General features: G+C 45.7%; 1 protein-coding gene across 2 annotated transcripts in view; it reads left to right on the forward strand.

Annotated features, from left to right (window-relative positions):
* The window catches only part of ncf4 (neutrophil cytosolic factor 4), a 64600-nt gene that overhangs the window by 34027 nt on the left and 4382 nt on the right, over nt 1-26191 (forward strand). Inside the window, exons 6-10 of one of the 2 annotated variants that reach the window (XM_041177816.1) lie at nt 2413-2470; nt 5966-6064; nt 19597-19748; nt 22290-22355; nt 25575-25669. In XM_041177816.1, coding sequence (XP_041033750.1) covers nt 2413-2470; nt 5966-6064; nt 19597-19748; nt 22290-22355; nt 25575-25644 — 445 coding nt within the window. In that variant the 3' untranslated portion in view covers nt 25645-25669. The remainder of the gene's footprint in view (nt 1-2412; nt 2471-5965; nt 6065-19596; nt 19749-22289; nt 22356-25574; nt 25670-26191) is intronic. The other variant, XM_041177815.1, reaches the window with a different exon arrangement.

The raw sequence follows: 26191 nt of genomic DNA on the forward strand, positions 1-26191 counted from the left end.
CTGCAAGTTCGTCTCGAGACACTTTATTAAATGCCTTTTCAGAATCCGTGTGTGCTGAGACGGGTCCTTCTACTTTGAACTCTAGGGGTGGAATTTTATGGCATTGTCGTGCTGTAGACAGGCCGTTCAAAAGTCCACTGCCTTCAGCAGGATCGTAAAATCCCGCTAGCGTAAAATCCCGCTCTAGCTGTGGGACTTGGTTCTTAGACTGTAAACATACTCTGGTATCCACTTAACACTTGTTCATTAATATTACAGCTAAACAGATTACAGAGTAGGCACCTTGCTCCTGTGCATGATTCCAATCTCTCTCAAGTGAGAGTCTAACACCTGTCTGACTGATGTCAGTGGTACATCATCGACTATGTCATACATTAGCATATCACATCTGTTAACCCTTTATACTACACCACGTACAGCACCTCTATTCCAATTAGTCACATATCGCGAGGCACTGTTCACAAAAGAGCAGGCGAGTTCTCCCTGGTATTCTGACCAATGTTTATCCCTCAGCGAACACCTAAATTAGATTGCCTGGCCAATGCTGCTAGTGGGAGCTTGCTGTGCATAAATTGGCATTTCCCGAATGACTAGACTTCAAAAGTAATTAATTCAATGAAAAGCTCTATGGAGTGTTCTGAGGTTGTGAAAGGTGGGTATATAACGGGTATATAAATTCAAGTCTTTCCTTCTGTACGGCTCCACACGGACTGGCAGTCATTTGGGCACCTGAGCCATGGGGAGGACCCACTAGCTCTTCTTCAAATAGTGGCATGGAGTCTTTTACACCAAGGAGACATTATTTTAATTTCAAATCGCCCAACTTTCCAAACACCGTGATATTTACATAGCACCTTTCATGACCTCAGGGCATCCCAAAGCACTTTACAGTCAAATGAAGTAATTTTGAAGTGTTAAAAACAAAAACAAAAAAACTGCGGATGCTGGAAATCCAAAACAAAAACAAAAACAGAATTACCTGGAAAAACTCAGCAGGTCTGGCAGCATCGGCGGAGAAGAAAATAGTTGACGTTTCGAGTCCTCATGACCCTTCGACAGAACTTGAGCTCGAGTCCAGGAAAGAGCTGAAATATAAGCTGGTTTAAGGTGTGTGTGTGGGGGGCGGAGAGATAGAGAGAGAGAGAGTGGGAGGTGGAGTGGGGGTGTGGTTGTAAGGACAAACAAGCAGTGATAGAAGCAGATCATCAAAAGATGTCAACAACAATAATACAAAAGAACACATAGGTGTTAAAGTTAAAGTTGGTGATATTATCTAAACGAATGTGCTAATTAAGAATGGATGGTAGGGCTTGTTTCCCCCTTCCTTTTCTCTTCTTTTTCCAATAAGTTATATAGATTTTCCTTTTCCCACCTATTTCCATTATAAAAAGAGAAAAAAAAAATTATTTATTTATTTATTTATTTTTTTACATCTTTTATGCTCTCCCCACCCCCACTAGAGCTATACCTTGAGTGCCCTACCATCCATTCTTAATTAGCACATTCGTTTAGATAATATCACCAACTTTAACTTTAACACCTATGTGTTCTTTTGTATTATTGTTGTTGACATCTTTTGATGATCTGCTTCTATCACTGCTTGTTTGTCCCTACAATCACACCCCCACTCTACCTCCCACTCTCTCTCTCTCTCCGCCCCCCACACACACACACCTTAAACCAGCTTATATTTCAACTCTTTCTTGGATTCGAGTTCAAGTTCTGTCGAAGGGTCATGAGGACTCGAAACGTCAACTCTTTTCTTCTCCGCCGATGCTGCCAGACCTGCTGAGTTTTTCCAGGTAATTCTGTTTTTGTTTTAATTTTGAAGTGTGGTCAGTGTAATGAAGAAAACTCATCAACCGGTTTGCACACAGCAAACTTCCAGACTCAGCAATATGATAATGACCAGATAATTAGTGTTTGCAATGTTGATATTGATTGAGGATGAATAGTGGCCAGGGAGGACATTGGGATAACTTCCTGTTCTTTTTCGAAATAGTACCATGGGATCTTTTACCTCCACCTGAGAGAGTGCTCAGGACCTCGGCCTGTGTTGCACCTGAAAGACGGCATCGCTGACGGTGCAGTGCTCCCTCAGTACTGCACTGGATTGTCAGCTGAGATTTTTGTGCTCAAGGCCTGGAGTTAGGGTGGAGGCTAATTGGTGGAGGGCGGTGGGGAGAGGTCAGGTCATTTCAGGGGAGTTCAAAAAAGCGTGTAGAAGAGAAGAGGAAAATAAACTGCTAATTCTGAAACGCGGAATAATTTGATCCATTTGTATCTAAGGGGCACTTGTAATTGTTGTCACTCCTCATCTGTTCTGTTAAGTTCATTCTTTTTTTGTTTAATGAAATGCACTTAACTTAATTATGTTATTACAACACTAATTATTCCTCATTTGTCACTTAGCAAATCCCAAATAGAAAAGGAACACGTGAATGCAAAATCAGAAGTTCCCCAAGCAGAGGTAGGTTTGCTGGAAGGTTCAAGTTAATGCTTGCATTAGCTGGCCAAGGTATGGGCTGTTAATTATTTCGTCCTTGGTGTCCCAATAAAACTGTTTCCTCCGATTTTCATTCCTCCTCTCCTCACCATTGCTGGAGCTCAGCTCCAGTGCTGGTCCTAGGTTCAAGTGGTCATCCTTCATGTGAAGATCCTTGACTATTTGACCACAGTGTGCATCACACTCATTGCCTAAAGTCACCAGTCACTCGCATACACACTCAAATACACACACAGACATGTATGCATTGAATGCGTAGAAACACTAACAGTGACACACACATATATGAATATACATGGAAGGATAGGGGCAGCAGATGCATGGGAACACCACCTCTCCAACCAACCTGACTTGGAAATATATCACTGTTCCTTCACTGTTGCTGGATCAAAATCCTGGAACTCCCTCCCTAATAGCACTGTGGGTGTGCCTACACCACATGGACTGCAGCGGCTCAAGAAGGCAGCTCACCACCACCTTCTCAAGGGCAATTAGGCATGATCAACAAACGCTGGCCTAGCCAGCGATGTCCATATCCCATGAAGCAATTAAAAAAATCTGTGACCTAGGCTCCTTTTTTATCACCGCCATCTCTTTCCACCTGCCTTTCTGTTGTGCCAGGATCAAACATGGATGCCAACAAGCTGCCAGGAACAATCATGGTGGCCAATATTATCAATAATCTTCTCTAAAAGCAGGCATGAGTACCGGCTGGGATCATGAGATTTGGTGTTTCCCAGCCTTTACTGGGGCTTAGACAGAGGAGAACCTGCAGACATGGGAATGCTGCACCCAAAAACCACTTATTGTTTAATGACCTGCAAAATGGGTGAATAAGAAAGATTAGGGACGGAATTTTATTTATCGCAATGGGGGCAGGACCAGAAAATGCAGCGAGCCATTCACTAGCCCATTGACTTCAGCAGAATCGGAAAATCCCGTCGGTGGAAGGGTCCATAAAATTCCGCCCGAGGTTATAATGTAGAGCTGATTTTAACTGTGCAAAAGAAATCCATTATATTCAAGTAAACATCTGACTAATGTGTTTTATTTTAATGATTAAAAGCTTTGCTAATAAATTCAGATAATAATTTGTCTTCTCAATTCTCCACAACAACAACGCTGCTTGTTGGAAAGCCTATAAGCTCATAGCCTAATGCCACAATGCAGCATTGTTACCATTGAAAAATTCTGCAATCTGGCAGGGCTAGGATCAGCTGTTCTGTGGAGTCGCTGTGTATTTAGCCAGTAATGGATCCACCTGTGTAAACTCTCTTGCCAAATGGACATTGGATAATGAAAGATGGGGTTAAAGGTTAAGTAAGCCAGCTGAGCAGCCATTTGGAAAGTGCTAAGCATACAGAGTCCAGCTACCCATTTGAGGCTAGCACTTGGGGCACTTGAATTTGAGCTATCTTTCTGAAAGGGGCCATGTCCATACCTTACCAGCAATGTGGACAGCGTTGGGTCTGTGATACTCAGAGGTATCAGAAAGACGGCAGATAACCTGCACGTTCCTTGCCTTTGGCGAGGACCATCTGCTTCTGAGCTTCTCAGCAGTCATGTCCGTCAATGGGCAGAGAGCCAGCCATGTGTGAAGTGAAAATCTCCAGCTCTTGGCTCTTCCCAGGCTGCGATGTGCTAGCTCAATAACAGGCAACACTAACTCTCATCCTAACTTTAACCCTAACCCTAACTTTAACTCTAATCCTAACATTAACCCTAACCCTGATTCTAACTTTAATCCTAACCCTAACATTAACCCTAATTCTAATTCTAACCCTATCTCTAACCCTAACCCTAACTTTTACCCTAACCCTAATTCTAACTCTAACCCTAATTCTAACCCTAGCCCTAACCTAACCCTAATTTAAACCCTAAATCTAACTCTAATCCTAATCTAACCCTAATCCTAACCCTAACTCTAACCATAACCTAACTCTATCCCTAAATTTAACTCTAACCTTAACCTTGAGGATTTCTCTGTTGCTTGCTTAAAGCCTCCTCATGGTGGTAATCTGCTGGGTGTGGCTGACACCTGGTTGAACAAGAAGAAACCTCTGTTTGAACTCTACCAAAGATTGAACTTGCACTGCAACTGCTGCCTTTAATGTAGAAAAGCATCCCAAGGAACTTAACAGATGCAGAATCGGGCAAAAATGGAAGCTGTGCTATAAATAAAGGGATATTTGAAGGTTAACTAAAACCTAGCCATCAGGAGGGTCTTAAGAAAGGAAAGGGTTGGATGTTGGAGAGACAGATAGGTTTTGGAAGGGAACTTCAGTAAGTGGGGTCCGAAGACTTGGCTACTAATAGTTGGGGCCAAGGAAGGGATGATGCTCAAGAAACACAGTCAGAAAAGTGGGCAGTTTAGGTTGGGTTGGAGGGCTGGGAAAGATTGCAGAGAAAGGAAGGCCTAACACTATCTATCTTTGATTACTGCACCTCAAGTGTCCACTTTCAACTTTTGTAATGCTGTCAGGAAACTGTAAACATTTTCGTAATGTTATTGGAATTTATTATAAAGTAGGAATAGTCTGTGTATGTGTGTGTATGTCAGTGTGTGTGTGAGAGAGACTTAACTGAATTAGAGAAAGCTGGTCTGAAGGCTTTGATGTATCAGAAGAGAAGCTAAGTTTGAAATGCTAAATAGGCAAATATGGATGAAGTTTTAGAATGTGAGGCATAAAGGAAAAATTTGCATTTTTAGATAAACCAGAGTAATTTGAATTTCAAAAGAGGTGGTGAAATGTTACCTTTAGCCAAAAGAAACCAGTGTGTTTATGTTTCCCAAAGCTCACTGATGAAATTGGTACTATGAAAGATTTTTATTATTAGAAAAGTAGAGTTGAAAAGACATATTGGGCAATGGGATTTACATTAAAAAGGGAGAAATCTGTATAAGTGAGATAAGGTTATGTGTAAGAAAGAAGGAATTCTATGATCTAACAGATTTGAAACGCCTGAAGCCTCTAAGCCTAAAATTGCTGTCTACAAGAACTGAAGTGAAGAAAACTCACTTTGAATTTAACTATCCATGGTATTGTGTTCCTTTGCCTGGGTTTTAAATTCTATGTGTTTCACTGTTGCCTTAATGGAGGTGTAACTGGAGGTTAGGTTAACTAGGGGAGCTAGGTGTTATCATAGTTGTAATTTGTAAACCCAAGTATGTGCTTAAAACCATTTTTTATATAAATAAAGGTTTAATTTAGTTTTGTAAGAAACCTATGAGACTCAGTGGTCTTATTACATGAATTTAGGGCACAGACCTCGAAATAAATACGAATTATAAAATAGTTGTGGCAGTTGTTTCAAGTTTCCCTCTGGGATTTGAACAGCTCAGCATTTACCATCCACTGTGCTATAACAAATGCTCGTACTGTGTATTAGCATCACATCTTGGTTTAAGGTGCTGTTCTTTAGTCCTGATGCCTGTTTTCTTTTTCACTTCCACACCAGGCTCTCTATGATTTTACTGCGGCCAATGACTTTGAATTGACGTTCAAAGCTGGTGACATTATCTATCTGCTAAAAAGAGTCAATAACGACTGGCTAGAGGTAAGTCGATCTGAGCTAGTCAATGTCTACTTTTATGGAAAATCATAATATATTCATATGTACATTGGATAATAATAGAGGGATTTTGCTATTAAGATTGACATTTTTCCACATACATCATTCTTAAAGGAATAGTTCCAGGTTTGGGCTTTGCTGCACAATAGACAGGCAGACAGATAAATAGACAGATAGTTAGATGGAGAGACAGACAGACAGGGATAGATAGGTGGATGGATGGATAGATGGATATGGATAAACAGATAGATGGATAAATAGATGGATAGCTAGATAGATAGATGGATAGGTATATGGACAGAAAGACAGATAGATAGGTAGCTAGATAGATAGACAGACAGACATAAGAGAAGATCTAAGCTCTGCAGTCCTGCCACATCCAGTCATGAATAGTGGAGGACAATTAAACAACTCACTGGAGGATGAGGCTCCACAAACATCTCCATCCAGAATTATGGACGAGCCCAGCACATCAGGGCAAAAGGCAAGGTTGAAGCATTTGCTACCTTCTTCAGCCAGAAGTGCCAAGTGGATAATCTCATCTTGGCATCCTCCGGAGGTCCCCAGCAATACAGATGCCAGTCATCAGCCAATTCAATTCACTCCACGTGATAACAAGAAAAGGCTGAAGGTACTGGATACTGCAAAGGTTATGGGCCCTGACAATATTCTGGTAAGTGCACTGAAGACTTCTGCTCCAGAACTTGCTGCATCCCTAGCCAAGCTGTTCCAGTACAGCTACAACACCTGCATCTACCCAGCTATGTGGAAAATTGCCCAGGTATGTCCTGTACACAAAAAGCAGGACAAGTCCAACCCGGCCAATTACCGCCCCATCAGTCTACTCTCAAACATCAGTAATGGAAGGGGTCATCAACAGTGTTATCAAGTGGTGCTTGCTTAGCAATAACCTGCTCATTGACGTCCAGATTGGGTTCCACCAGGGCCACTCAGCTCCTGACATCATTACAGCCTTGGTTCAAACATGGACAAAAGAGCTGAACCCCAGAGGTGAGATGAGAGTGATTGCCCTTGACACCAAGGCAGCATTTGACCGAGTGTGGCATCAAGGAGCCCTAGCAAAATCAGAGTCAATGGGAATCGGGGGGAAAACTTTCCACTGGTTGGAGTCATTCCTAGCACAAAGGAAGATGGTTGTGGTTGTTGGAGGTCAGTCACCTCAGTTCCAGGACATCATTGTAGGAGTTCCTCAGGGTAGTGTCCTTGGCCCAACCATCTTCAGCTGCTTCAGCAATGAACTTCCTTCCATCATAAGGTCAGAAGTGGGGATGTTCTTTGATGATTGCACAATGTTCAGCACCATTTGCGAACCCTCAGATACTGAAGCAGTCCACGTTCAAATGTAACAAGACGTAGACAATATTCGGGCTTTGGCTTACAAGTGACATGGAGCATAAGAACATAAGAAATAGAAGAAGGAGTAGGCCATTCGGCCCCTTGAACCTGTTCCGCCATTCAATAAGTCATGGCTGACCTTCTTGCGTTTCGATTTCCACGTTCCCATCTAACCCCGATAACCTTTGATTCCCTCGCCTAACAAGAATCTAACTACAAAAACAAAAAAACTGCGGATGCTGGAAATCCAAAACAAAAACAGAATTACCTGGAAAAACTCAGCAGGTCTGGCAGCATCGGCGGAGAAGAAAAGAGTTGACGTTTCGAGTCCTCATGACCCTTCGACAGAACTTGAGTTCGAGTCCAAGAAAGAGTTGAAATATAAGCTGGTTTAAGGTGTGTGTGTGGGGGGCGGATAGATAGAGAGACAGAGAGGTGGAGGGGGGGGTGTGGTTGTAGGGACAAACAAGCAGTGATAGAAGCAGATCATCAAAAGATGTCAACGACAATAGTACAATAGAACACATAGGTGTTAAAGTTAAAGTTGGTGATATTATCTAAACGAATGTGCTAATTAAGAATGGATGGTAGGGCACTCAAGGTATAGCTCTAGTGGGGTTTTTTTTTATATAATGGAAATAGGTGGGAAAAGGAAAATCTTTATAATTTATTGGAAAAAAAAAGGAAGGGGGAAACAGAAAGGGGGTGGGGATGGGGGAGGGAGCTCACGACCTAAAGTTGTTGAATTCAATATTCAGTCCGGAAGGCTGTAAAGTCCCTAGTCGGAAGATGAGGTGTTGTTCCTCCAGTTTGCGTTGGGCTTCACTGGAACAATGCAGCAAGCCAAGGACAGACATGTGGGCAAGAGAGCAGGGTGGAGTGTTAAAATGGCAAGCGACAGGGAGGTTTGGGTCATTCTTGCGGACAGACCGCAGGTGTTCTGCAAAGCGGTCGCCCAGTTTACGTTTGGTCTCTCCAATGTAGAGGAGACCACATTGGGAGCAACGAATGCAGTAGACTAAGTTGAGGGAAATGCAAGTGAAATGCTGCTTCACTTGAAAGGAGTGTTTGGGTCCTTGGACGGTGAGGAGAGAGGAAGTGAAGGGGCAGGTGTTGCATCTTTTGCGTGGGCATGGGGTGGTGCCATAGGAGGGGGTTGAGGAGTAGGGGGTGATGGAGGAGTGGACCAGGGTGTCCCGGAGGGAGCGATCCCTACGGAATGCCGATAAGGGGGGTGAAGGGAAGATGTGTTTGGTGGCGGCATCATGCTGGAGTTGGCGGAAATGGCGGAGGATGATCCTTTGAATGCGGAGGCTGGTGGGGTGATAAGTGAGGACAAGGGGGACCCTATCATGTTTCTGGGAGGGAGGAGAAGGCGTGAGGGCGGATGCGCGGGAGATGGGCCGGACACGGTTGAGGGCCCTGTCAACGACCGTGGGTGGAAAACCTCGGTTAAGGAAGAAGGAGGACATGTCAGTGGAACTGTTTTTGAAGGTAGCATCATCGGAACAGATGCGACGGAGGCGAAGGAACTGAGAGAATGGGATGGAGTCCTTACAGGAAGCGGGGTGTGAGGAGCTGTAGTCGAGATAGCTGTGGGAGTCGGTGGGTTTGTAATGGATATTGGTGGACAGTCTATCACCAGAGATTGAGACAGAGAGGTCAAGGAAGGGAAGGGAAGTGTCAGAGATGGACCACGTGAAAATGATGGAGGGGTGGAGATTGGAAGCAAAATTAATAAATTTTTCCAAGTCCCGACGAGAGCATGAAGCGGCACCGAAGTAATCATCGATGTACCGGAGAAAGAGTTGTGGAAGGGGGCCGGAGTAGGACTGCAACAAAGAATGTTCCACATACCCCATAAAGAGACAGGCATAGCTGGGGCCCATGCGGGTACCCATAGCCACACCTTTTATTTGGAGGAAGTGAGAGGAGTTGAAGGAGAAATTGTTCAGCGTGAGAACAAGTTCAGCCAGACGGAGGAGAGTAGTGGTGGATGGGGATTGTTCGGGCCTCTGTTCAAGGAAGAAGCTAAGGGCCCTCAGACCATCCTGGTGGGGGATGGAGGTGTAGAGGGATTGGACGTCCATGGTGAAGAGGAAGCAGTTGGGGCCAGGGAACTGGAAATTGTTGATGTGACATAAGGTGTCAGAGGAATCACGGATGTAGGTGGGAAGGGACTGGACAAGGGGAGAGAGAAGGGAGTCAAGATAACGAGAAATGAGTTCTGTGGGGCAGGAGCAAGCTGAGACGATCGGTCTACCGGGGCAGTTCTGTTTGTGGATTTTGGGTAGGAGATAGAAGCGGGCCGTCCGAGGTTGGGCGACTATCAGGTTGGAAGCTGTGGGAGGGAGATCCCCAGAGGAGATGAGGTCAGTGACAGTCCTGGAAACAATGGCTTGATGTTCAGTGGTGGGGTCATGGTCCAGGGAGATGTAGGAGGAAGTGTCTGCGAGTTGACGCTCAGCCTCCGCGAGGTAGAGGTCAGTGCGCCAGACAACAACAGCACCACCCTTGTCAGCGGGTTTGATGACAATGTCAGGGTTGGACCTGAGAGAATGGAGTGCAGTAAGTTCAGAGAGAGACAGGTTAGAATGGGTGAGAGGAGCAGAGAAATTGAGACGACTAATGTCGCGCCGACAGTTCTCAATGAAAAGATCGAGAGAAGGTAAGAATCCAGAGGGAGGGGTCCAGGTGGAGGGAGAATATTGGAGATGGGTAAAAGGATCCGTTGAACTGGGAGAGGACTCCTGCCCAAAGAAGTGAGCCCGGAGACGAAGACGGCGGAAGAAGAGTTCAGTATCATGCCCAACCTCGGACGGCCCGCTTCTATCTCCTACCCAAAATCCACAAACAGAACTGCCCCGGTAGACCGATCGTCTCAGCTTGCTCCTGCCCCACAGAACTCATTTCTCGTTATCTTGACTCCCTTCTCTCTCCCCTTGTCCAGTCCCTTCCCACCTACATCCGTGATTCCTCTGACACCTTACGTCACATCAACAATTTCCAGTTCCCTGGCCCCAACCGCTTCCTCTTCACCATGGACGTCCAATCCCTCTACACCTCCATCCCCCACCAGGATGGTCTGAGGGCCCTTAGCTTCTTCCTCGAACAGAGGCCCGAACAATCCCCATCCACCACTACTCTCCTCCGTCTGGCTGAACTTGTTCTCACGCTGAACAATTTCTCCTTCAACTCCTCTCACTTCCTCCAAATAAAAGGTGTGGCTATGGGTACCCGCATGGGCCCCAGCTATGCCTGTCTCTTTATGGGGTATGTGGAACATTCCTTGTTGCAGTCCTACTCCGGTCCCCTTCCACAACTTTTTCTCCGGTACATCGATGATTACTTCGGTGCCGCTTCATGCTCTCGTCAGGACTTGGAAAAGTTTATTAATTTTGCTTCCAATCTCCACCCCTCCATCATTTTCACGTGGTCCATCTCTGACACTTCCCTTCCCTTCCTTGACCTCTCTGTCTCAATCTCTGGTGATAGACTGTCCACCAATATCCATTACAAACCCACCGACTCCCACAGCTATCTCGACTACAGCTCCTCACACCCCGCTTCCTGTAAGGACTCCATCCCATTCTCTCAGTTCCTTCGCCTCCGTCGCATCTGTTCCGATGATGCTACCTTCAAAAACAGTTCCTCTGACATGTCCTCCTTCTTCCTTAACCGAGGTTTTCCACCCACGGTCGTTGACAGAGCCCTCAACCGTGTCCGGCCCATCTCCCGCGCATCCGCCCTCACGCCTTCTCCTCCCTCCCAGAAACATGATAGGGTCCCCCTTGTCCTCACTTATCACCCCACCAGCCTCCGCATTCAAAGGATCATCCTCCGCCATTTCCGCCAACTCCAGCATGATGCCACCACCAAACACATCTTCCCTTCACCCCCCTTATCGGCATTCCATAGGGATCGCTCCCTCCGGGACACCCTGGTCCACTCCTCCATCACCCCCTACTCCTCAACCCCCTCCTATGGCACCACCCCATGTCCACGCAAAAGATGCAACACCTGCCCCTTCACTTCCTCTCTCCTCACCGTCCAAGGACCCAAACACTCCTTTCAAGTGAAGCAGCATTTCACTTGCATTTCCCCCAACTTAGTCTACTGCATTCGTTGCTCCCAATGTGGTCTCCTCTACATTGGAGAGACCAAACGTAAACTGGGCGACCGCTTTGCAGAACACCTTCAGTCTGTCCGCAAGAATGACCCAAACCTCCCTGTCGCTTGCCATTTTAACACTCCACCCTGCTCTCTTGCCCACATGTCTGTCCTTGGCTTGCTGCATTGTTCCAGTGAAGCCCAAAGCAAACTGGAGGAACAACACCTCATCTTCCGACTAGGGACTTTACAGCCTTCCGGACTGAATATTGAATTCAACAACTTTAGGTCGTGAGCTCCCTCCCCCATCCCCACCCCTTTCTGTTTCCCCCTTCCTTTTTTTTTTCCAATAAATTATAAAGATTTTCCTTTTCCCACCTATTTCCATTATATAAAAAAAACCCCACTAGAGCTATACCTTGAGTGCCCTACCATCCATTCTTAATTAGCACATTCGTTTAGATAATATCACCAACTTTAACTTTAACACCTATGTGTTCTATTGTACTATTGTCGTTGACATCTTTTGATGATCTGCTTCTATCACTGCTTGTTTGTCCCTACAACCACACCCCCCCCCCTCCACCTCTCTGTCTCTCTATCTCTCCGCCCCCCACACACACACCTTAAACCAACTTATATTTTAACTCTTTCTTGGACTCGAACTCAAGTTCTGTTGGAGGGTCATGAGGACTTGAAACGTCAACTCTTTTCTTCTCCAAGAATCTAACTACCTCTGCCTTAAAAATGTTCAATGACCCCACCTCCACCACCTTCTGAGGCAGAGAATTCCAAAGCCCCACAACCCTCTGAGAGAAAAAAATTCTCCCCATCACTGTCCTAAAAGGGCGACCACTAATTTTAAAATGGTGCCGCCTGGTTCTGGACTCACCCACAAGAGGAAACACCCTTTAGACATCCACCTTGTCAGGGCCCTTCAGGAGCTTGTATACTTCACTCAAATCATTTCTCACTCTTCTAAACTCCAGTGGAAACAAGCCCAGTCTGTCCAATCTTTCCTCATAAGACAACCCACTCATTTCAGGTATCAATCTAGTAAACCTCCTTTGAACTGCCTCCAATGGCAAGTAACAGTCATGCCACACAAGTACCAGGTCATGACCATCTCCAACAAGAGAGGATCTAACTGTCGCCCCTTGACATTCAAAGGCATTGCCATCACTGAATCCCCCACTACCAACATCCTGGGAATTACCATTGACCAGAAATTGAACTGGGCCAGCCATATAAATACTGTGGCTACAAGAGCAAGTCAGAGACTAGGGATTGTGTGACGAGTAACTCACTTGACTCCCCAAAGCCTGTCCACCATCTACAAGGTACAAGTCAGGAGTGTGATGGAATACTCTCCACTTGCTTGGATGAGTGCAGCTTCCACAACACTCAAGAAGCCTGACATCTTCCAGGACAAAACAGCCCGCTTGATTGGCACCACATCCACAAACATTCACTCCCTCCACTACTGATGCACAGTAGCAGCAGTGTGTGCCGTCTACGAGATGCAGTCCAGGAAATCATCAAAGGCTCCTTAGACAGTACCTTCAAAACACATGATGACTACCATCTAGAAGGACAAGGGCAGCAGATAGATGGGAATACCACCACCTGCAAGTTCCCTTCCAAGTCACTCACCATCCTGACTTGGAAATATATCGCCATTCCTTCACGGTCGCTGGGTCAAAATCCTGGAACTCCCTCCCTAACAGCACTGTGGGTGTACCTACACCACAGGGACTGCAGCGGTTCAAGAAATCAGCTCACCACCACCTTCTCAAGGGCAACTAGGGATAGATAATAAATGCTGGCCCAGCCAGCGAAGTCCACATCTCATGAATGAATAAAACATATATAAATAAATAAATAGATAGATAGACAGAGGGATAGATGGATCGACAGACAGATAAAGGGATAGATAGATAGATGGATAGGTGAATGGACAGAAAGACAGATAGATAGATACATAGATAGATAGACACTAAGCAGACAAATATGCTTTGACTCCATGGTCATATCCCCTTCAGATAAGCTATCCTAGTTGTAATGTTGCATTAATCCAATGACCATAGACCTGCAGAAACCAGCTCCAGATAGTGGTCGGCACATTCGAGCGATTGATATTCCTGCAATACATTGCCAAAGCCCAATAAGTCACAGGCCATATCTCCTGTTGGATTAATCAACCAAAATCACTACAAGAACTGCAGCACTTCTCATTGCCACAGAACTTCGGGACCAATGATTTCATTGTACATCAATGATCAGAAAGGGATTTGATGCAGTAAATAAGGAGAAACAGTTTCCACTGGAAGAAAGATCAGTAACTAGAGCTTGGCAAAAGAACCAGAGGTGAGATGAGAAATATTTTTATGCACCAAGTTGTTGAGATCTGGAACCTGAGAGAATGGGGAAAGCAGCTTCAACTCTCCTTGAAAAGACATTTTGATATATACTTATAAAGAACATACATGTAAGCTATAGACAACAGCAGGAGATTGAGACCAGCTGGGTAGTTTTTCAAAGCGTTAGCACAGGTACAATGGGTCAAATGATTGGTTCATGTGCTGTATCATACTATGATACACAAACTTTGCATCTCTAATGTGGATAAGGATAGGATTAGGGTCACTAACTGCAGTGAGAATGGCGGTTGTGTGTTACAGTTCATGCAGGAAGTCTGAGTTGCTGTGGCAACATGTGCTTTTCCATGCATGTTGTAGTCTGGAGCTATGGATAGTGATGGTAGAGGCTCCAACATTCTTTCCATCACATGGCTGACCAGGAATCTCTCCTGCTCTCACCGCCTGCCATTAGTGGGTGTTGGAAGGATCTGCAGGTTGGTACTCAACCTGTTTGGTTGCATTATAAACACATCTTCTTTGGCCATCAAGTCCTGGGGTGGGACTCGAACCTAGAGCTTCTTGCTTAGAGGCAGGGACACTACCCACTGCATCCCTGACCTCCTATCAGCGGGGGTAATGCCTTTGCAATCATATTTCCCTGGCTTTTGAGCAGATGGAATGATTTTTAACTGGTGTGTTTGGAACATGCTAAATTTCACAGCGTGGTTTTCTCTGGTCTGTGCACAATTGGGTGGGGCTGAATTGATTTTGGCAAGTTTCCTGTGTGCCTGCACAGAAGAAAGCTAACAGCACCAATCTTCTCTGGTTCACCTCCAGGTCAGTAATTCCAGTGTGCTCCTAATTCACGTTGGGCTGGGAGCTCAGCAGAAAGGGGAGGCATCAACTTGCTTACGGGCAAAATTAACGTAGTGCCTGCCCAAAGAAGCTGCATAAACTCCTACATGACATTTTTGGTGAGAGCTAACCTATAACCTATTATGAAACCCATTCATTTCGTGTACCATGTAAGGCCACCATCTGTGGACATTGCAACATTTAAGCAGGATGTACCAATGCTGTTGCTTTAATCCCTGCCTAGTAACAAGTGTTGGACCTGCTGTGTGTGTGTGTGTGTGTGTGTGGATAGGTTCCCCGGATCAGCTCAAGGTCAGTGAAGAGCAGCTCAAGGGTCAGTCAGAGAACAGCATCCAGGTAGCTACAGTGCTGTGAGCTGGCTGTGCAGTTAGGGCTCAGGTGAAGGTCCAGGAGCTGTTTGGTGACTCCATGCAGTGGAAAAGGTTAGGGCTAAAAGAAACCCTGGGAGCCACTGATAGTTCAGTGCAGCTGAGAGTGGGGTCAAGGGAGCTCACAAGCAGTATTCACTCAGGGCAACTGAGAAACGTTGGAGCTCAGAGAAATTTAGGGGCAGCGCCAGCTCGGAGAAGCTAACTTTAGGGGCAGCGCCAGCTCGGAGAAGCTAACTTTAGGGGCAGCGCCAGCTCGGAGAAGCTAACTTTAGGGGCAGCGCGCCAGCTTGGAGAAGCTGACTGCTTGGCAAAAAGCTGAAATTGTGCCAATAATGAGATGCTTGCAAGCCGTCTCCAGAATCCTGGGGAATGCTGTCTCGGAAGAAGAGATTAAACTAGCAGGAGGTGAACAGTTGTTGAGGCAGTCTGAGTTGGAGTGGCTCTGAGGGAGTTCTGAGGCTAGATTTTCACAAGTGCTGATTTGGAATCCCTTGTGAAGAAGACAGAGTTTCAATGAGATTTGGTGACTCACATCTGGGTAGGTTGCTGAGAAATCCATGGAATCTGTCTTGACCGCATCTGCCATCGGGCGTGCACTGCGGGGTGCCCGACAACAGTTTTGTCTGTTAGTTCATGTGTACCTTATGTTAATTATATATATTGTAAATTGTTTTATCTTTCTAATATTATATAGTAAATTTTGTTTTTGTTTGTTCAAAATCTGTGGAATCTTTTGGCTTTATACCTAAAGCAGGGGTCTTGAATCTATTGTGAACAAAATGTTACTGGTCCCCAAACTGGATCTCCCCCAACAGCACCCCCCAACACCACCCCCCCCCCCCCCCCCCCCACTTCCCCCACCCTTGTGAAGAAGACATTCCTTCCCCCACCCGGGAATCCTGGGGATCATAACAACCCACTTAGCAAAAGAAAGAGAGATTTGCATTTATATAGCACCTTTCACAAACTCAGTGTGTCCCAAAACGCTTTACAACCAATGAAGTACTTTTGAAGCCACTGTAGGAGGCAATGTAGGAAATGCAGCAGCCAATTTGTGCACAGCAAGTCCCACAAGCAGCAATGAGACAATGACCAGATAATCTTGGATGTTTTTTGTTTTGGAGATGTAGATAGATAGATAAATCCTGGTCAGGCAAGTCTCTGGGAGACTCACCTGCCATTCTTCCAACGGTGCCACGGGATCTTTTACATCCACCTGAGGGGGCAGACGGGGGCCACAGTTTAACGTCTCATCCTATAGATGGATTACGAGTGGAAACGTGGTATGAATTATCACTGCTGTATAATGCCCAGTTGACCAACAATGCAAGCGGCAGGAATGAAACTCCCTCAAATCCCTGATGTCTGTCCCAGAATGTGCAGGGTTTAATTATTAACATTTGTAAAAGTTTTCACTTCCAATTAGAGAAAAGAGAACTTCAGAAATCATGATGCAACCTCATCAGTTCGGCAAAGATTTGCAACTTTTTCGTAACTTATTCGTAACTTTTTCATAATTTATTTGCAACTTTTTTGTAACTTTTTCTGAACTTATTCGTAACCTATTTGCAACTTTTTCGTAACTTATTCGTAACTTTTTCGTAACTTATTTGTAGCTTCTTCATAACCTATTCATAACTTATTTGTAACTTATTCATAACTTATGGGGTTCCAACTTGATAGTTTTCTGAATAAGTCACATTAATGGAGATTAACTATTTACAGTGCCTACTTTGTGCTGGGGGCAGTTGAACATTTTCCATTCCAGGTGCTTGGTCAGTGTCAGATCTCTCCAGTTAATTATAACACAGCTAGGCTGAAAGTACCACTTTCTGAAGTCGTGTGACATTTCATGAATTTCCCATGCCAGCCACCTGCAGCTTGAGTGAGATTGCCGCTTCACACCAAGAAGCTACAATGAACGCAGGAACACAAGAAATAGGAGCAGCGGTAGACTGGATGGCCTTTCGAGACTGCTCCACCATTCAATACGATCTTGGGCTTCAACCCCACTTTCCTGCCCACTCCCATATCCCTTAATTCCCTGAGAGACCAAAACTCTGTCTACCCCAGCCTCAAATGTGTTCAATGATGGAGCATCCACAACCCTCTGGGGTAGAGAATTCTAAAGATTCACAACCCTCTGAGTGAAGAAATTTTCCCTTGTCTCAGTCCTAACTGATTCTGACCCTTATTCTGAGACTGTGCCTCTGTGTTTTAGATTCCCCATCCAGGGAGAAACAATCTCTCAGCGTCTGCCCTATCAAGCCCCTTCAGAATCTTGTACATTTCAATGAGATCACCTCTCATTCTTCTAAACACTTGAGAATATAGACCCAATTTTCTCAGCCTCTCATCATAGGACAAGCCCCTCATCCCAGGGACCAATTTAGCGAGCCCTCACTGTACCTTCTCCAATGCAAGTACATCTTTTCTTAAATGTGGAGACCAAAACTGTGCATGGCATTCCAGAGGTGGTCTCACCAAAACCCTGTACAACTCTAGCAAATCTTCTTTATCCCTATACTCCAATCCCCTTGCCATAAAGGCCAACATGCCATTTGCCTTCGAAATTCAGACTGAAGTGATGGAGGACACTGTAGTGTTCAATTGTTCTGGGTTTGATTATTCAAGTCTGGTATCTGATCTATGCTCCATGTGCTTGATTGGTTAATCTGGGTGTGGACTCAGGAAAAAGTGAAATTACTGTAGAGGTTACAGGAAAAAGCTAAAAGCCAGAACTGAAACATGGAGCAGCCATTTTGAAACACTGCAAATAAAACCTGTTACACAAATAGAAACCAGTGCCATCTCCGCATAGGTCTGAGATATAAAATATGCAAAAAAACACATTCATCCCAAAACTTTGGGTTAGATTTGTACCCAGGCTCCAGATATAAAAACAAAAGCAAAATTGTGTGGATGCTGCAACAGCAAGCTGCATTTATATAGCACCTTTAATGTGGTAAAACATCTCAAGGCATGTTATGGAACATAATTTGATACTGAGCTACATAAGGAGGTATTAGTTCAGGCGATCAAAAGATTGGTCAAAGAGGGAGGGATTTTAAAAATCACTTTGAAGGAGGAAAGTGAGGTAGAGAGGTGGTGAAGTTTAGGAAGGGAATTCCAGAGTTTCGGGCCTTGGCAGCTGAAGGCATGGCCTCCAGCAGTGCAGAGAGAGGCCACAATTGGAGGAGCGCAGAGATATCGAAAGGTTGTAAGAGATAAGAGAGATAGGGAGGGGCAAGACCATGAAGGGATTTGAACACAAGGATGAGAATTTTAAAGTTGAGGGGTTGCTGGACTGGGAACCAATGTAGGTCAACACAGGGGTGATGAGTGAACGGGACTTTCTGTGAGTTCAGAAAAGGACAGCAGAGTTTTTGATGAGTTCAAATTTATTGCTCCTTACCGTGTTCCCCCCATAATATTAACCCTACTGAGAAACTGAATCTCTGACAGAAGGAGGGTGACTCTGTTTTTCTTCCTTAGTTTCTTTTACTGTTTCGCTCCGTTTTTCCATTCTTCCAGCTCTTGTCCTTAAAATACAATTCAAACCCCCTCCACATGTTTTGAAAGATAACAAAGTTACATGTTGAAAAGCTGGATGTGGGCAAATGGTGGGCAGCTGCATTGAAATAACAGAGCAAACAGATGTGCTAAGTGTACGATCTGACAGGAGGGGACTTTTGTACTTGGCAATGAGAATGTATGGGCTATTTCCTCCTCTAAGATGGTAACCCTTAGCTGTAGCAGGTTCACTGCAAAACCAGAAAAATGCCCACCTATGTTACAAAAATAACAAGCAGTCTAACAAGCCTTAAAATGGTCTCCTTCTGCCTGGTTTATGAAATTAGAGGACTTCTCAGTGAGATGTTGCATGGCATCCACTCAGCATTTTCAAATTGCGAGGCAGGATGGAACGACAATAATCTGGGCCATTCTCTCAATCAGCCTCCTTAGTTGGCCCTACCCCAGCTCTTCCCGAACTATTTGCCAATTCCTTAATTCCCTTAGTACCCAAAAATCCATGGATCTCTGTTCTGAGTATACTCAATGATGAAGCATCGACAGCTCTCTGGGGTAGAGAATTCCAAAGATTGACAACCCTCCATATGAAGAAAATTTATCTCATCTCAATGCAAAATGGTTGGCCATTTTGGATTGTGACTTTAGGTCTAGGATCCCCAACCATTCTCTCTTCGTCTGCCTTTCCTAATCTCACTTCCTTCCTCCACCCCCCTCTCCCCCACACCACCAAACCACCCCCCCACACGCCCCCCCCCCCCCCGCCCCCCCACCCCCCACTCTCCCCCTTTCATTCATTTCGTTTTTCCTCATTTCCATTCTGAGGTCCTTTTGTTATGACCGTTCTTTTTTGTTTCCCTCGCTATTTACTATCTTGTTTTTTTTCCCCCCCTCCTCTGCTCTCTCAAATTAGGGCATTCTGAATAACGACACTGGGATTTTCCCCAAATTGTTTGTGAGGATTATTAAAGATTTAACAGAAGAGACACACGATGCGAATGAAAGACTCACAGACGCTCACTGGATTCGATGTATCTACCATGATATCCATTGTTGTGAGATCAGGTATGTGGTTGGCCAGCCAAAAGCTGGTGGAAGAAACAGCAACAAATACGACATAGTTGATGTAGCAAAATGTCCCAGAAAACATTGGCAAGCAACTCAGGTAATATAGGCCCAGATTTTTACCACCAAGGCGGGTAGCTTGAGTCAGGACATTTCCTGACTCGTTGGCTCCTCCTCTGTGGAAAGGCCCCCGAATGAAGTGATGGGTGGGGATGGGTGCTGGGTGGAGATGGGCCCACCTTCCCTTGGAAGCAGTTCGGAGGGGGCCACATGAGCAGCTGAGTGCCATGGTGGGCTGGTTAAAAGGCTCGCCTCGGTTCTTTAGGACTTCATCCCACTTGTATCAAAGGCTGTTATGCCTCTAGCCCTCACCCCACACAACACATGACCTCCCCATGGCCATTATAGTTCACACGCTAACTCAATACCAATTCATTACCCCCTCCACCCAGCCCCATGGCTCCTTGCAGCCCTCATGCCAACTCAATGCCAACACCTGCCTCACACCCAGCCATCCTAATGATCCCTCATGCCCTCCATGCCAACTCATGGCCCTTCCTCGTCCATTCACCCAGTATACACTTAGTGCAGAAGCAATGAGCCCGACAGTAACAATGGCTTGTATGGAACCGGAAAAAAGACACCCATTCAAAAATCTTCTGAAAATAGCCTGCTGTTCCTACAACCCTATAAAAATGTCAATCAAACAGGCCCCTAAAATTTCAGTAACAGAAGCTTTAACCACTTCACATCTCTTAATCTTGTGCAAATAAACATTGAGGCATTGACAAAAGAGATCACAGAAAAAATAACTTATTTTAACCACATAACAATGTCAATCAAGCAAAGCCAATAGTTCTCTCCAGCTATCCGAATAAACCTCCCACTTAGAGAATCTTTTAATGAAGCTGGGCTACAAAGACCAAGAAGTCCATGGTTTGGTTCCCAATCTGTGATAACTGATCCCAGCAATAGTGGCGATGAGAATACCAAGTTTGGCCTTGGTGGTGAGGTGCTCCCCTCCTCTTGACTGCTGGAAGTGGACATTGTGTGAAAATTGGATTGGATTTGGCTGAATGCCTGCCATGGTTGGGGTAGCTTGCCTACACTTCAAGTGAAGAGAGGTCATTTGGGTTAGGTGTCCCTCAGCAATTTCCAGTGACGAGTTTGGGACAGGGGTCATTTTTTTTTTAAAGTTGCATTGAAAATCTACCTCGGTATAGTTAAAGCAAGTTCACGTTGGCTACCCATTTGAGTGACTCCCAACAATCTCCTGAGGGCCACGGCTTTGGGATGTCCATGGCCTTGCTCCCTTGCTAGAGCCGGCCGGTGGGAGGCAAACTAATTTCCGGTGGGCAACTCCAATGCTTTACACTTCCCAGTGTTTAATGGGAATTATGGGTTGCTTTGTGGCAGCCAGGAATATCACAAAGTGCTGGAATGGTGTTAAGGAAACTCAAGAGTAGGCTTGTGGCCTCTGAATATTTGAAGTAGTTTCTTGGCACCTCAGCCCAACAATGAAGAAGTCCAGCTGTGAGAAACTGAGGACAAGGTTGTGTTTATTAATGTATCTGCATGTTTCTTAAGAGGCTCTATCCTTTTTGCTCTGTGCTCGAAAAACCTTACCTCTGGAAACTCTGTTTGGCATTTGGCATTTGAATTCTTGGCTCCCATTGACAGTGAATATGCAGGCCCAAGAAAAGACCGAGGGCAGAATTTTTCCCTCATTGACAGGCACAGGGGGAAGGATCAATTATTGGCCAGCCGGCGCGTAACGGGCACTGGGAGCCTCAGCGCTGCCGGGGTGGGGGAGGGCAAGTGCGGACTGACAGCTCCCTGAAGGCGTGGAGCTGCCCCAGGGAGCTGACAGATTTTAAGTGCAAAAATAGACTTTTAACATACAAGATAAAAGTGTCCCCCACCCGCGACTCAGTCAGGTGAAGAGGGACATGCGAAAAAGGAAGTTAAATTTTTTTAAATTGTTTTTCTTAGTTAGCGTCGGAAATCTCATCCCGCCCGTGGATGAGGTTTGGTCAAAAATTTGCAAAGGCTGCCTGGCCTATTTGCCTGTCCGCCTACCAAACGGTTAAGTGGGCAGCGAAAAATGCAACTCAGTTAATTACCTAAGGGCCTCAATAGGCCTCTTAACCGTCAGCGGGCGCGCTGCTGCCTCTTGCTCGCCCCCGCCGACCGAAAGATCGCGAGAGAGAGACCGCGGGATGAAAAATTCTGCCCCTCGGCTTACTTGGCTGCATATTAAGCCTTGGGCGTGTGGAGACGGAATAGGGCCCCAGGAGTAATTAATATATCGGGCGGAATGTTACAGACCCATCACGGCGCGGGTGGGGGCGGGGCCATACATCGCGGCCAGCTGTCCAGAGGCCCGTTGACTTTGTCAGGTCAGTAAAATCCCGCCGGTGTAAAATGACACCCATAGTGGTGCTGGGAACGCGAGGGCAGTAGCTATAAACAAAACACTTCATAGGTAACAACGTTAATGAAACAGTTATTTAGCGTTTCACATGCTTTCTCCTTCTGCAGGAATGTAACTCTGAAGGGTGGCGTCCCTGCACAACTGGAATACACAGAACTTTTGTCCTTGATGAGGTATTATTTAGTCAGAACTTCTTTTGAATAGCTTTTTTTTAATTGATTTGGCTTTCTCCTCTGTTTTTGGCTTCACTCTTTTTGGCTGAATTTCAACGTAATCACGACAGTGAATGAATCTCGCCCGATTAGAGGCACTCACCTCCGAGTGCTTATCTCCCAGCCCACCCCCCCCGAAACTGAAGGGCGTGTCAGACATGCGGAGCTCCATTTTGTTTTCCGGGCGCATGACCAGAGTCCTCCGAGGTGCCAACTATCTGTTTTTTGCGTTGAGCATCAGCTTTTCCAGCCCTTAACAGCACTGTTCATGTTGGATTCGATGAAAGAACTCATTGTTGGTTGTCACACTGGAGCAGATTATATTTACACGGGCCCTCCCCTGGGCTTGTCAACCCTCCAGGAATTTTCTGGAATCTCCAGGAATTAAAGATTATTTTCCAAGGCAGTGCAGAGGGCAATCTTGAAGAAAAGAATCTATTACCAGAAATAGTGTGTGTGTGTTTTTTACTCCATTTCTTTGAACTTTTGTTATGAAAAGACATTGGAAATAGTGGAGTTTAGAAGAATGAGAGGTGATCTTATCGAAACATGTACAGCGGAGGGGGGGCTTAAGGTGCTCAGAAGATATTTCCATTCAGTGGGAAATCTAGAACCAGCGGACACAGTTTCAGAATAAGAGGCTCCCCCATTTAAAAGGGAGGTGAGGAGGATTTTCTTCTCTCAGAGCGTTTTTAATTTTTGGAATTCTCTTCTCCAACGGGTGGGTCATCAAATATATTCAAGGCTGAGTTAGACAAATTTTTGACCCCCAATGGAGTCAAGGGTCATGAGGCGCAGACAGCCAAGTAGAGTTGAGGCCACAGTCAGATCAGCCATGATCTTATTGAATGGTGGAGCAGGGTCGATGGGCAAAATGACCTACTCTTTCCCTTATTTCTTATTTGATTGGCATCGAGGAGCATTCGATCAAGCAAGGAAGAGTCCGTTCCCTTCTCAGGGCATACTGGCAGACCAATGGTGGGGAGGAGCCGGAGGCGGGTGAGGGGAGTTGAGTTGTGCGGTCCCCAGGAATCCGTTCCACAACCCTACTTCACATCCGCGCCCCCTCATGATAATTCATCATGAAGAGCGGTTGGAAACTGTCAGCAACTATGGGTGGGGTTTTCCGGCCCCCGTCCGATGCCGGGATTGTCCAATTCTGCCGAAGGGAATGGACTCTGGACTGGCCCGCTGCATCCCCCACGGCAAGGCCAGAAAATCCTGACCAATGAGTCCACGTAAGTTTCTAGCTCTGAATTCAGCCAATCGTGCCTGCCTAAGGCCCTCGCGGGAACAGTCCAAAACTGCCCCATATATCTTCAATCATAAAATTAAAACAGAAAAATGCTGGAAATGCTCAGCAGGTCAGGAGGCATCTGGGGGGGAGAGAAACAGAGGTAACGGGTCAGGTCGATGACCTTACATCAGAATTGAAGTAAGTTAGGAATGTAACAGGGTTTGAGCAAGTAACAGGGCAGGGTGGTGTGGGTGGAAAGGAGAATAAAATGAAAGGATAGTTTGGCGGCAGGACTAATTAAATGACCAAGGGTTCATGGCACAAAAGCCAAAGGGGAGCAGACAGGTGAAGATACAATAGTTGTGGCTAGACGAGGTGCAAATATCTGATATATATTTCTTTCTCTGCTTCAAATAATTATCCAATTTCTCCTGGAAAAAAAGCAATGGTCCTGCCCCAACCATTCCTTGTGGAAAAAATATCCACTGCTCCAATAATGTCTAAGCAAGGAATTCCCCCTTGGCTCTCGCAGTGAAAAGCTAACAGCAGTTTCGATTTCATGTGGGATCCAAATGGAGGAGATTTTTTTAACTTTTTGGTCTGGGCTGAGTTGAAGGTCCAAGTTGAAAGGCTTTTCTGGATCACTATTACCACATAAACCACCCACTCCGACCCGCCCCCGCCCCCACCCCCACAGCTTTCAGTTCCTCTCATGTTTTTTTTTTGCTCCGCCTAATTGTAGCTGTAGCACCAATTACGTTCTTCATGCCCCTTTGCCAAGGTGTCATGTGTTCTGGAGGGTGGGCAGGCAGCCATGGTCTTTGCTGGCAGTGATTGCTAACTAGAAGTTAAGCCCCAGAGGAACGTGGGCATGCGGCAAGATGCTCTTCAGTCGCTGTCAGTCTGATGGGGGAAGAGAGGCAAACTATTTTCCTTCCTGCTCGGGAATGCCAGGAATCTGCCCTGTGCCTTTCCGCCACCCGCACCCCCCCCCCACCCAATATGAGCTGCCAGAAGGCAGGAACTTAACAGATGGAGAATTGTTGGCACAAGTCAGTAGACGCGCCAACAGCTTGTGCTGTGTTGTTCCCTTTAACAGTGGGGAAAGCTTGTCTGAGCAGTGGTCTTTGTGTGTTTGATGCCAGGTGGTTTCCCCATCTTGCTTTTGATCCGTTAGTTCAGTACCTGTTCAATCAGGAAAGTCCCGGGCACAATTCCTAAGCTGTGGTTGAATTAGTTTATGTCAGGTCAGGATAGCTATTGGAGCTTTATAATTATCCTCAGGACTCTTGTCAGGGGTTGCAGGCGTTCAAAATATCCAATTTTAGTCCAGTTACTCCCATTTGGAAATTGGGCAGGCATGGATGTTTAACAGGGACAGAAATAGAGTGACCTTGGAGGACAGGCAATCCTCAGGCTTATTGGTGTAGAATCATTACTTTATATGGAGGTACAGGAGGGTAGCACCGTTTACATTCTTCATGCCCCTGAAGGTGTCATGTGTTCTGGAGGGTGGGCAGGCAGCCATGGTCCTTGTTCTTTCTTGGGATGTGGATGTCACTGGCAAGGCCAGCATTTGTTGCCCATCCCAGCATTTGTTGCCATCCCTAATTGCCCATGAACTAAGTGGCATTTCAGAGGGCACTTAAGAGTCAACCACATTGCCATGGGTCTGGAGTCACGTGTAGGCCAGACCAGGTAAGGACAGCTGATTTCCTTCCCTAAAGGACATTAGTGAACCAGATGGGCTTTTAAACAACAATCAATGAGTTTCATGGTCACCATTACTGAGAGACTAGCTTCCAATTCCAGATTTATTAATTGAATTTAAATTCCACCAGCTGCAAGGTGCGATTTGAACCCATGTTCCCCGAGCATTAGTCTGGGCCTCTGGAATACTAGCCTAGTAACATTACCACTACACCATCTCCTCCCTTCTGAAGCAGGTGGAAAGGTAAAGAAGACCATGGGAGAAGAAATCTCCATATCGTTTATTGCTGCTGCCCACTTTAGAATGTACTTTGGTTGATAAAGCATTGTGAGTATCCAACTTGGCTCTATCCAGGTTTCTCTCTGTCGCTTGACTGATATACACTAACTGTTTTTTGCCCAGCTGCTGATGCATGTAGGAGAATGTAGGAGAATGCAACAAGTGTAGGTATAATGGATTGAAATTGGATGTCCCAACTGACATTCCACCTCTCACCCTGCACAAGGGTCCTGAAGATAATAATTCAGCTCCAACTGCTATCCTGGCTGAGATAAGTAATTCAGCACAGTCTAGGAATTGTGTTTGGGACTTTCCTGATCTAACAGGCACTGAACTCACTCACCTAATCTGTCTGGCTGCTCCAATGAAGCATAAATCCGGAGTGTGTTGGAATACTGTCCATTTGCCTGGATAAAATATTGATCCAACAACACTCAAGAAGCTCGATCCCATCCTGGGAAAAGCAGCCCCGCTTGATCTGCACTCCATCCACCACCTTAAACATTCACTCCCTCCACCACCGATGCACAGTAGCAGCAGTGTGTGTACCATCTACAAGACACACTGCAG

This window comes from Carcharodon carcharias, chromosome 31, assembly GCF_017639515.1.
Source record: "Carcharodon carcharias isolate sCarCar2 chromosome 31, sCarCar2.pri, whole genome shotgun sequence".
NCBI classification, from domain to species: domain Eukaryota; kingdom Metazoa; phylum Chordata; class Chondrichthyes; order Lamniformes; family Lamnidae; genus Carcharodon; species Carcharodon carcharias.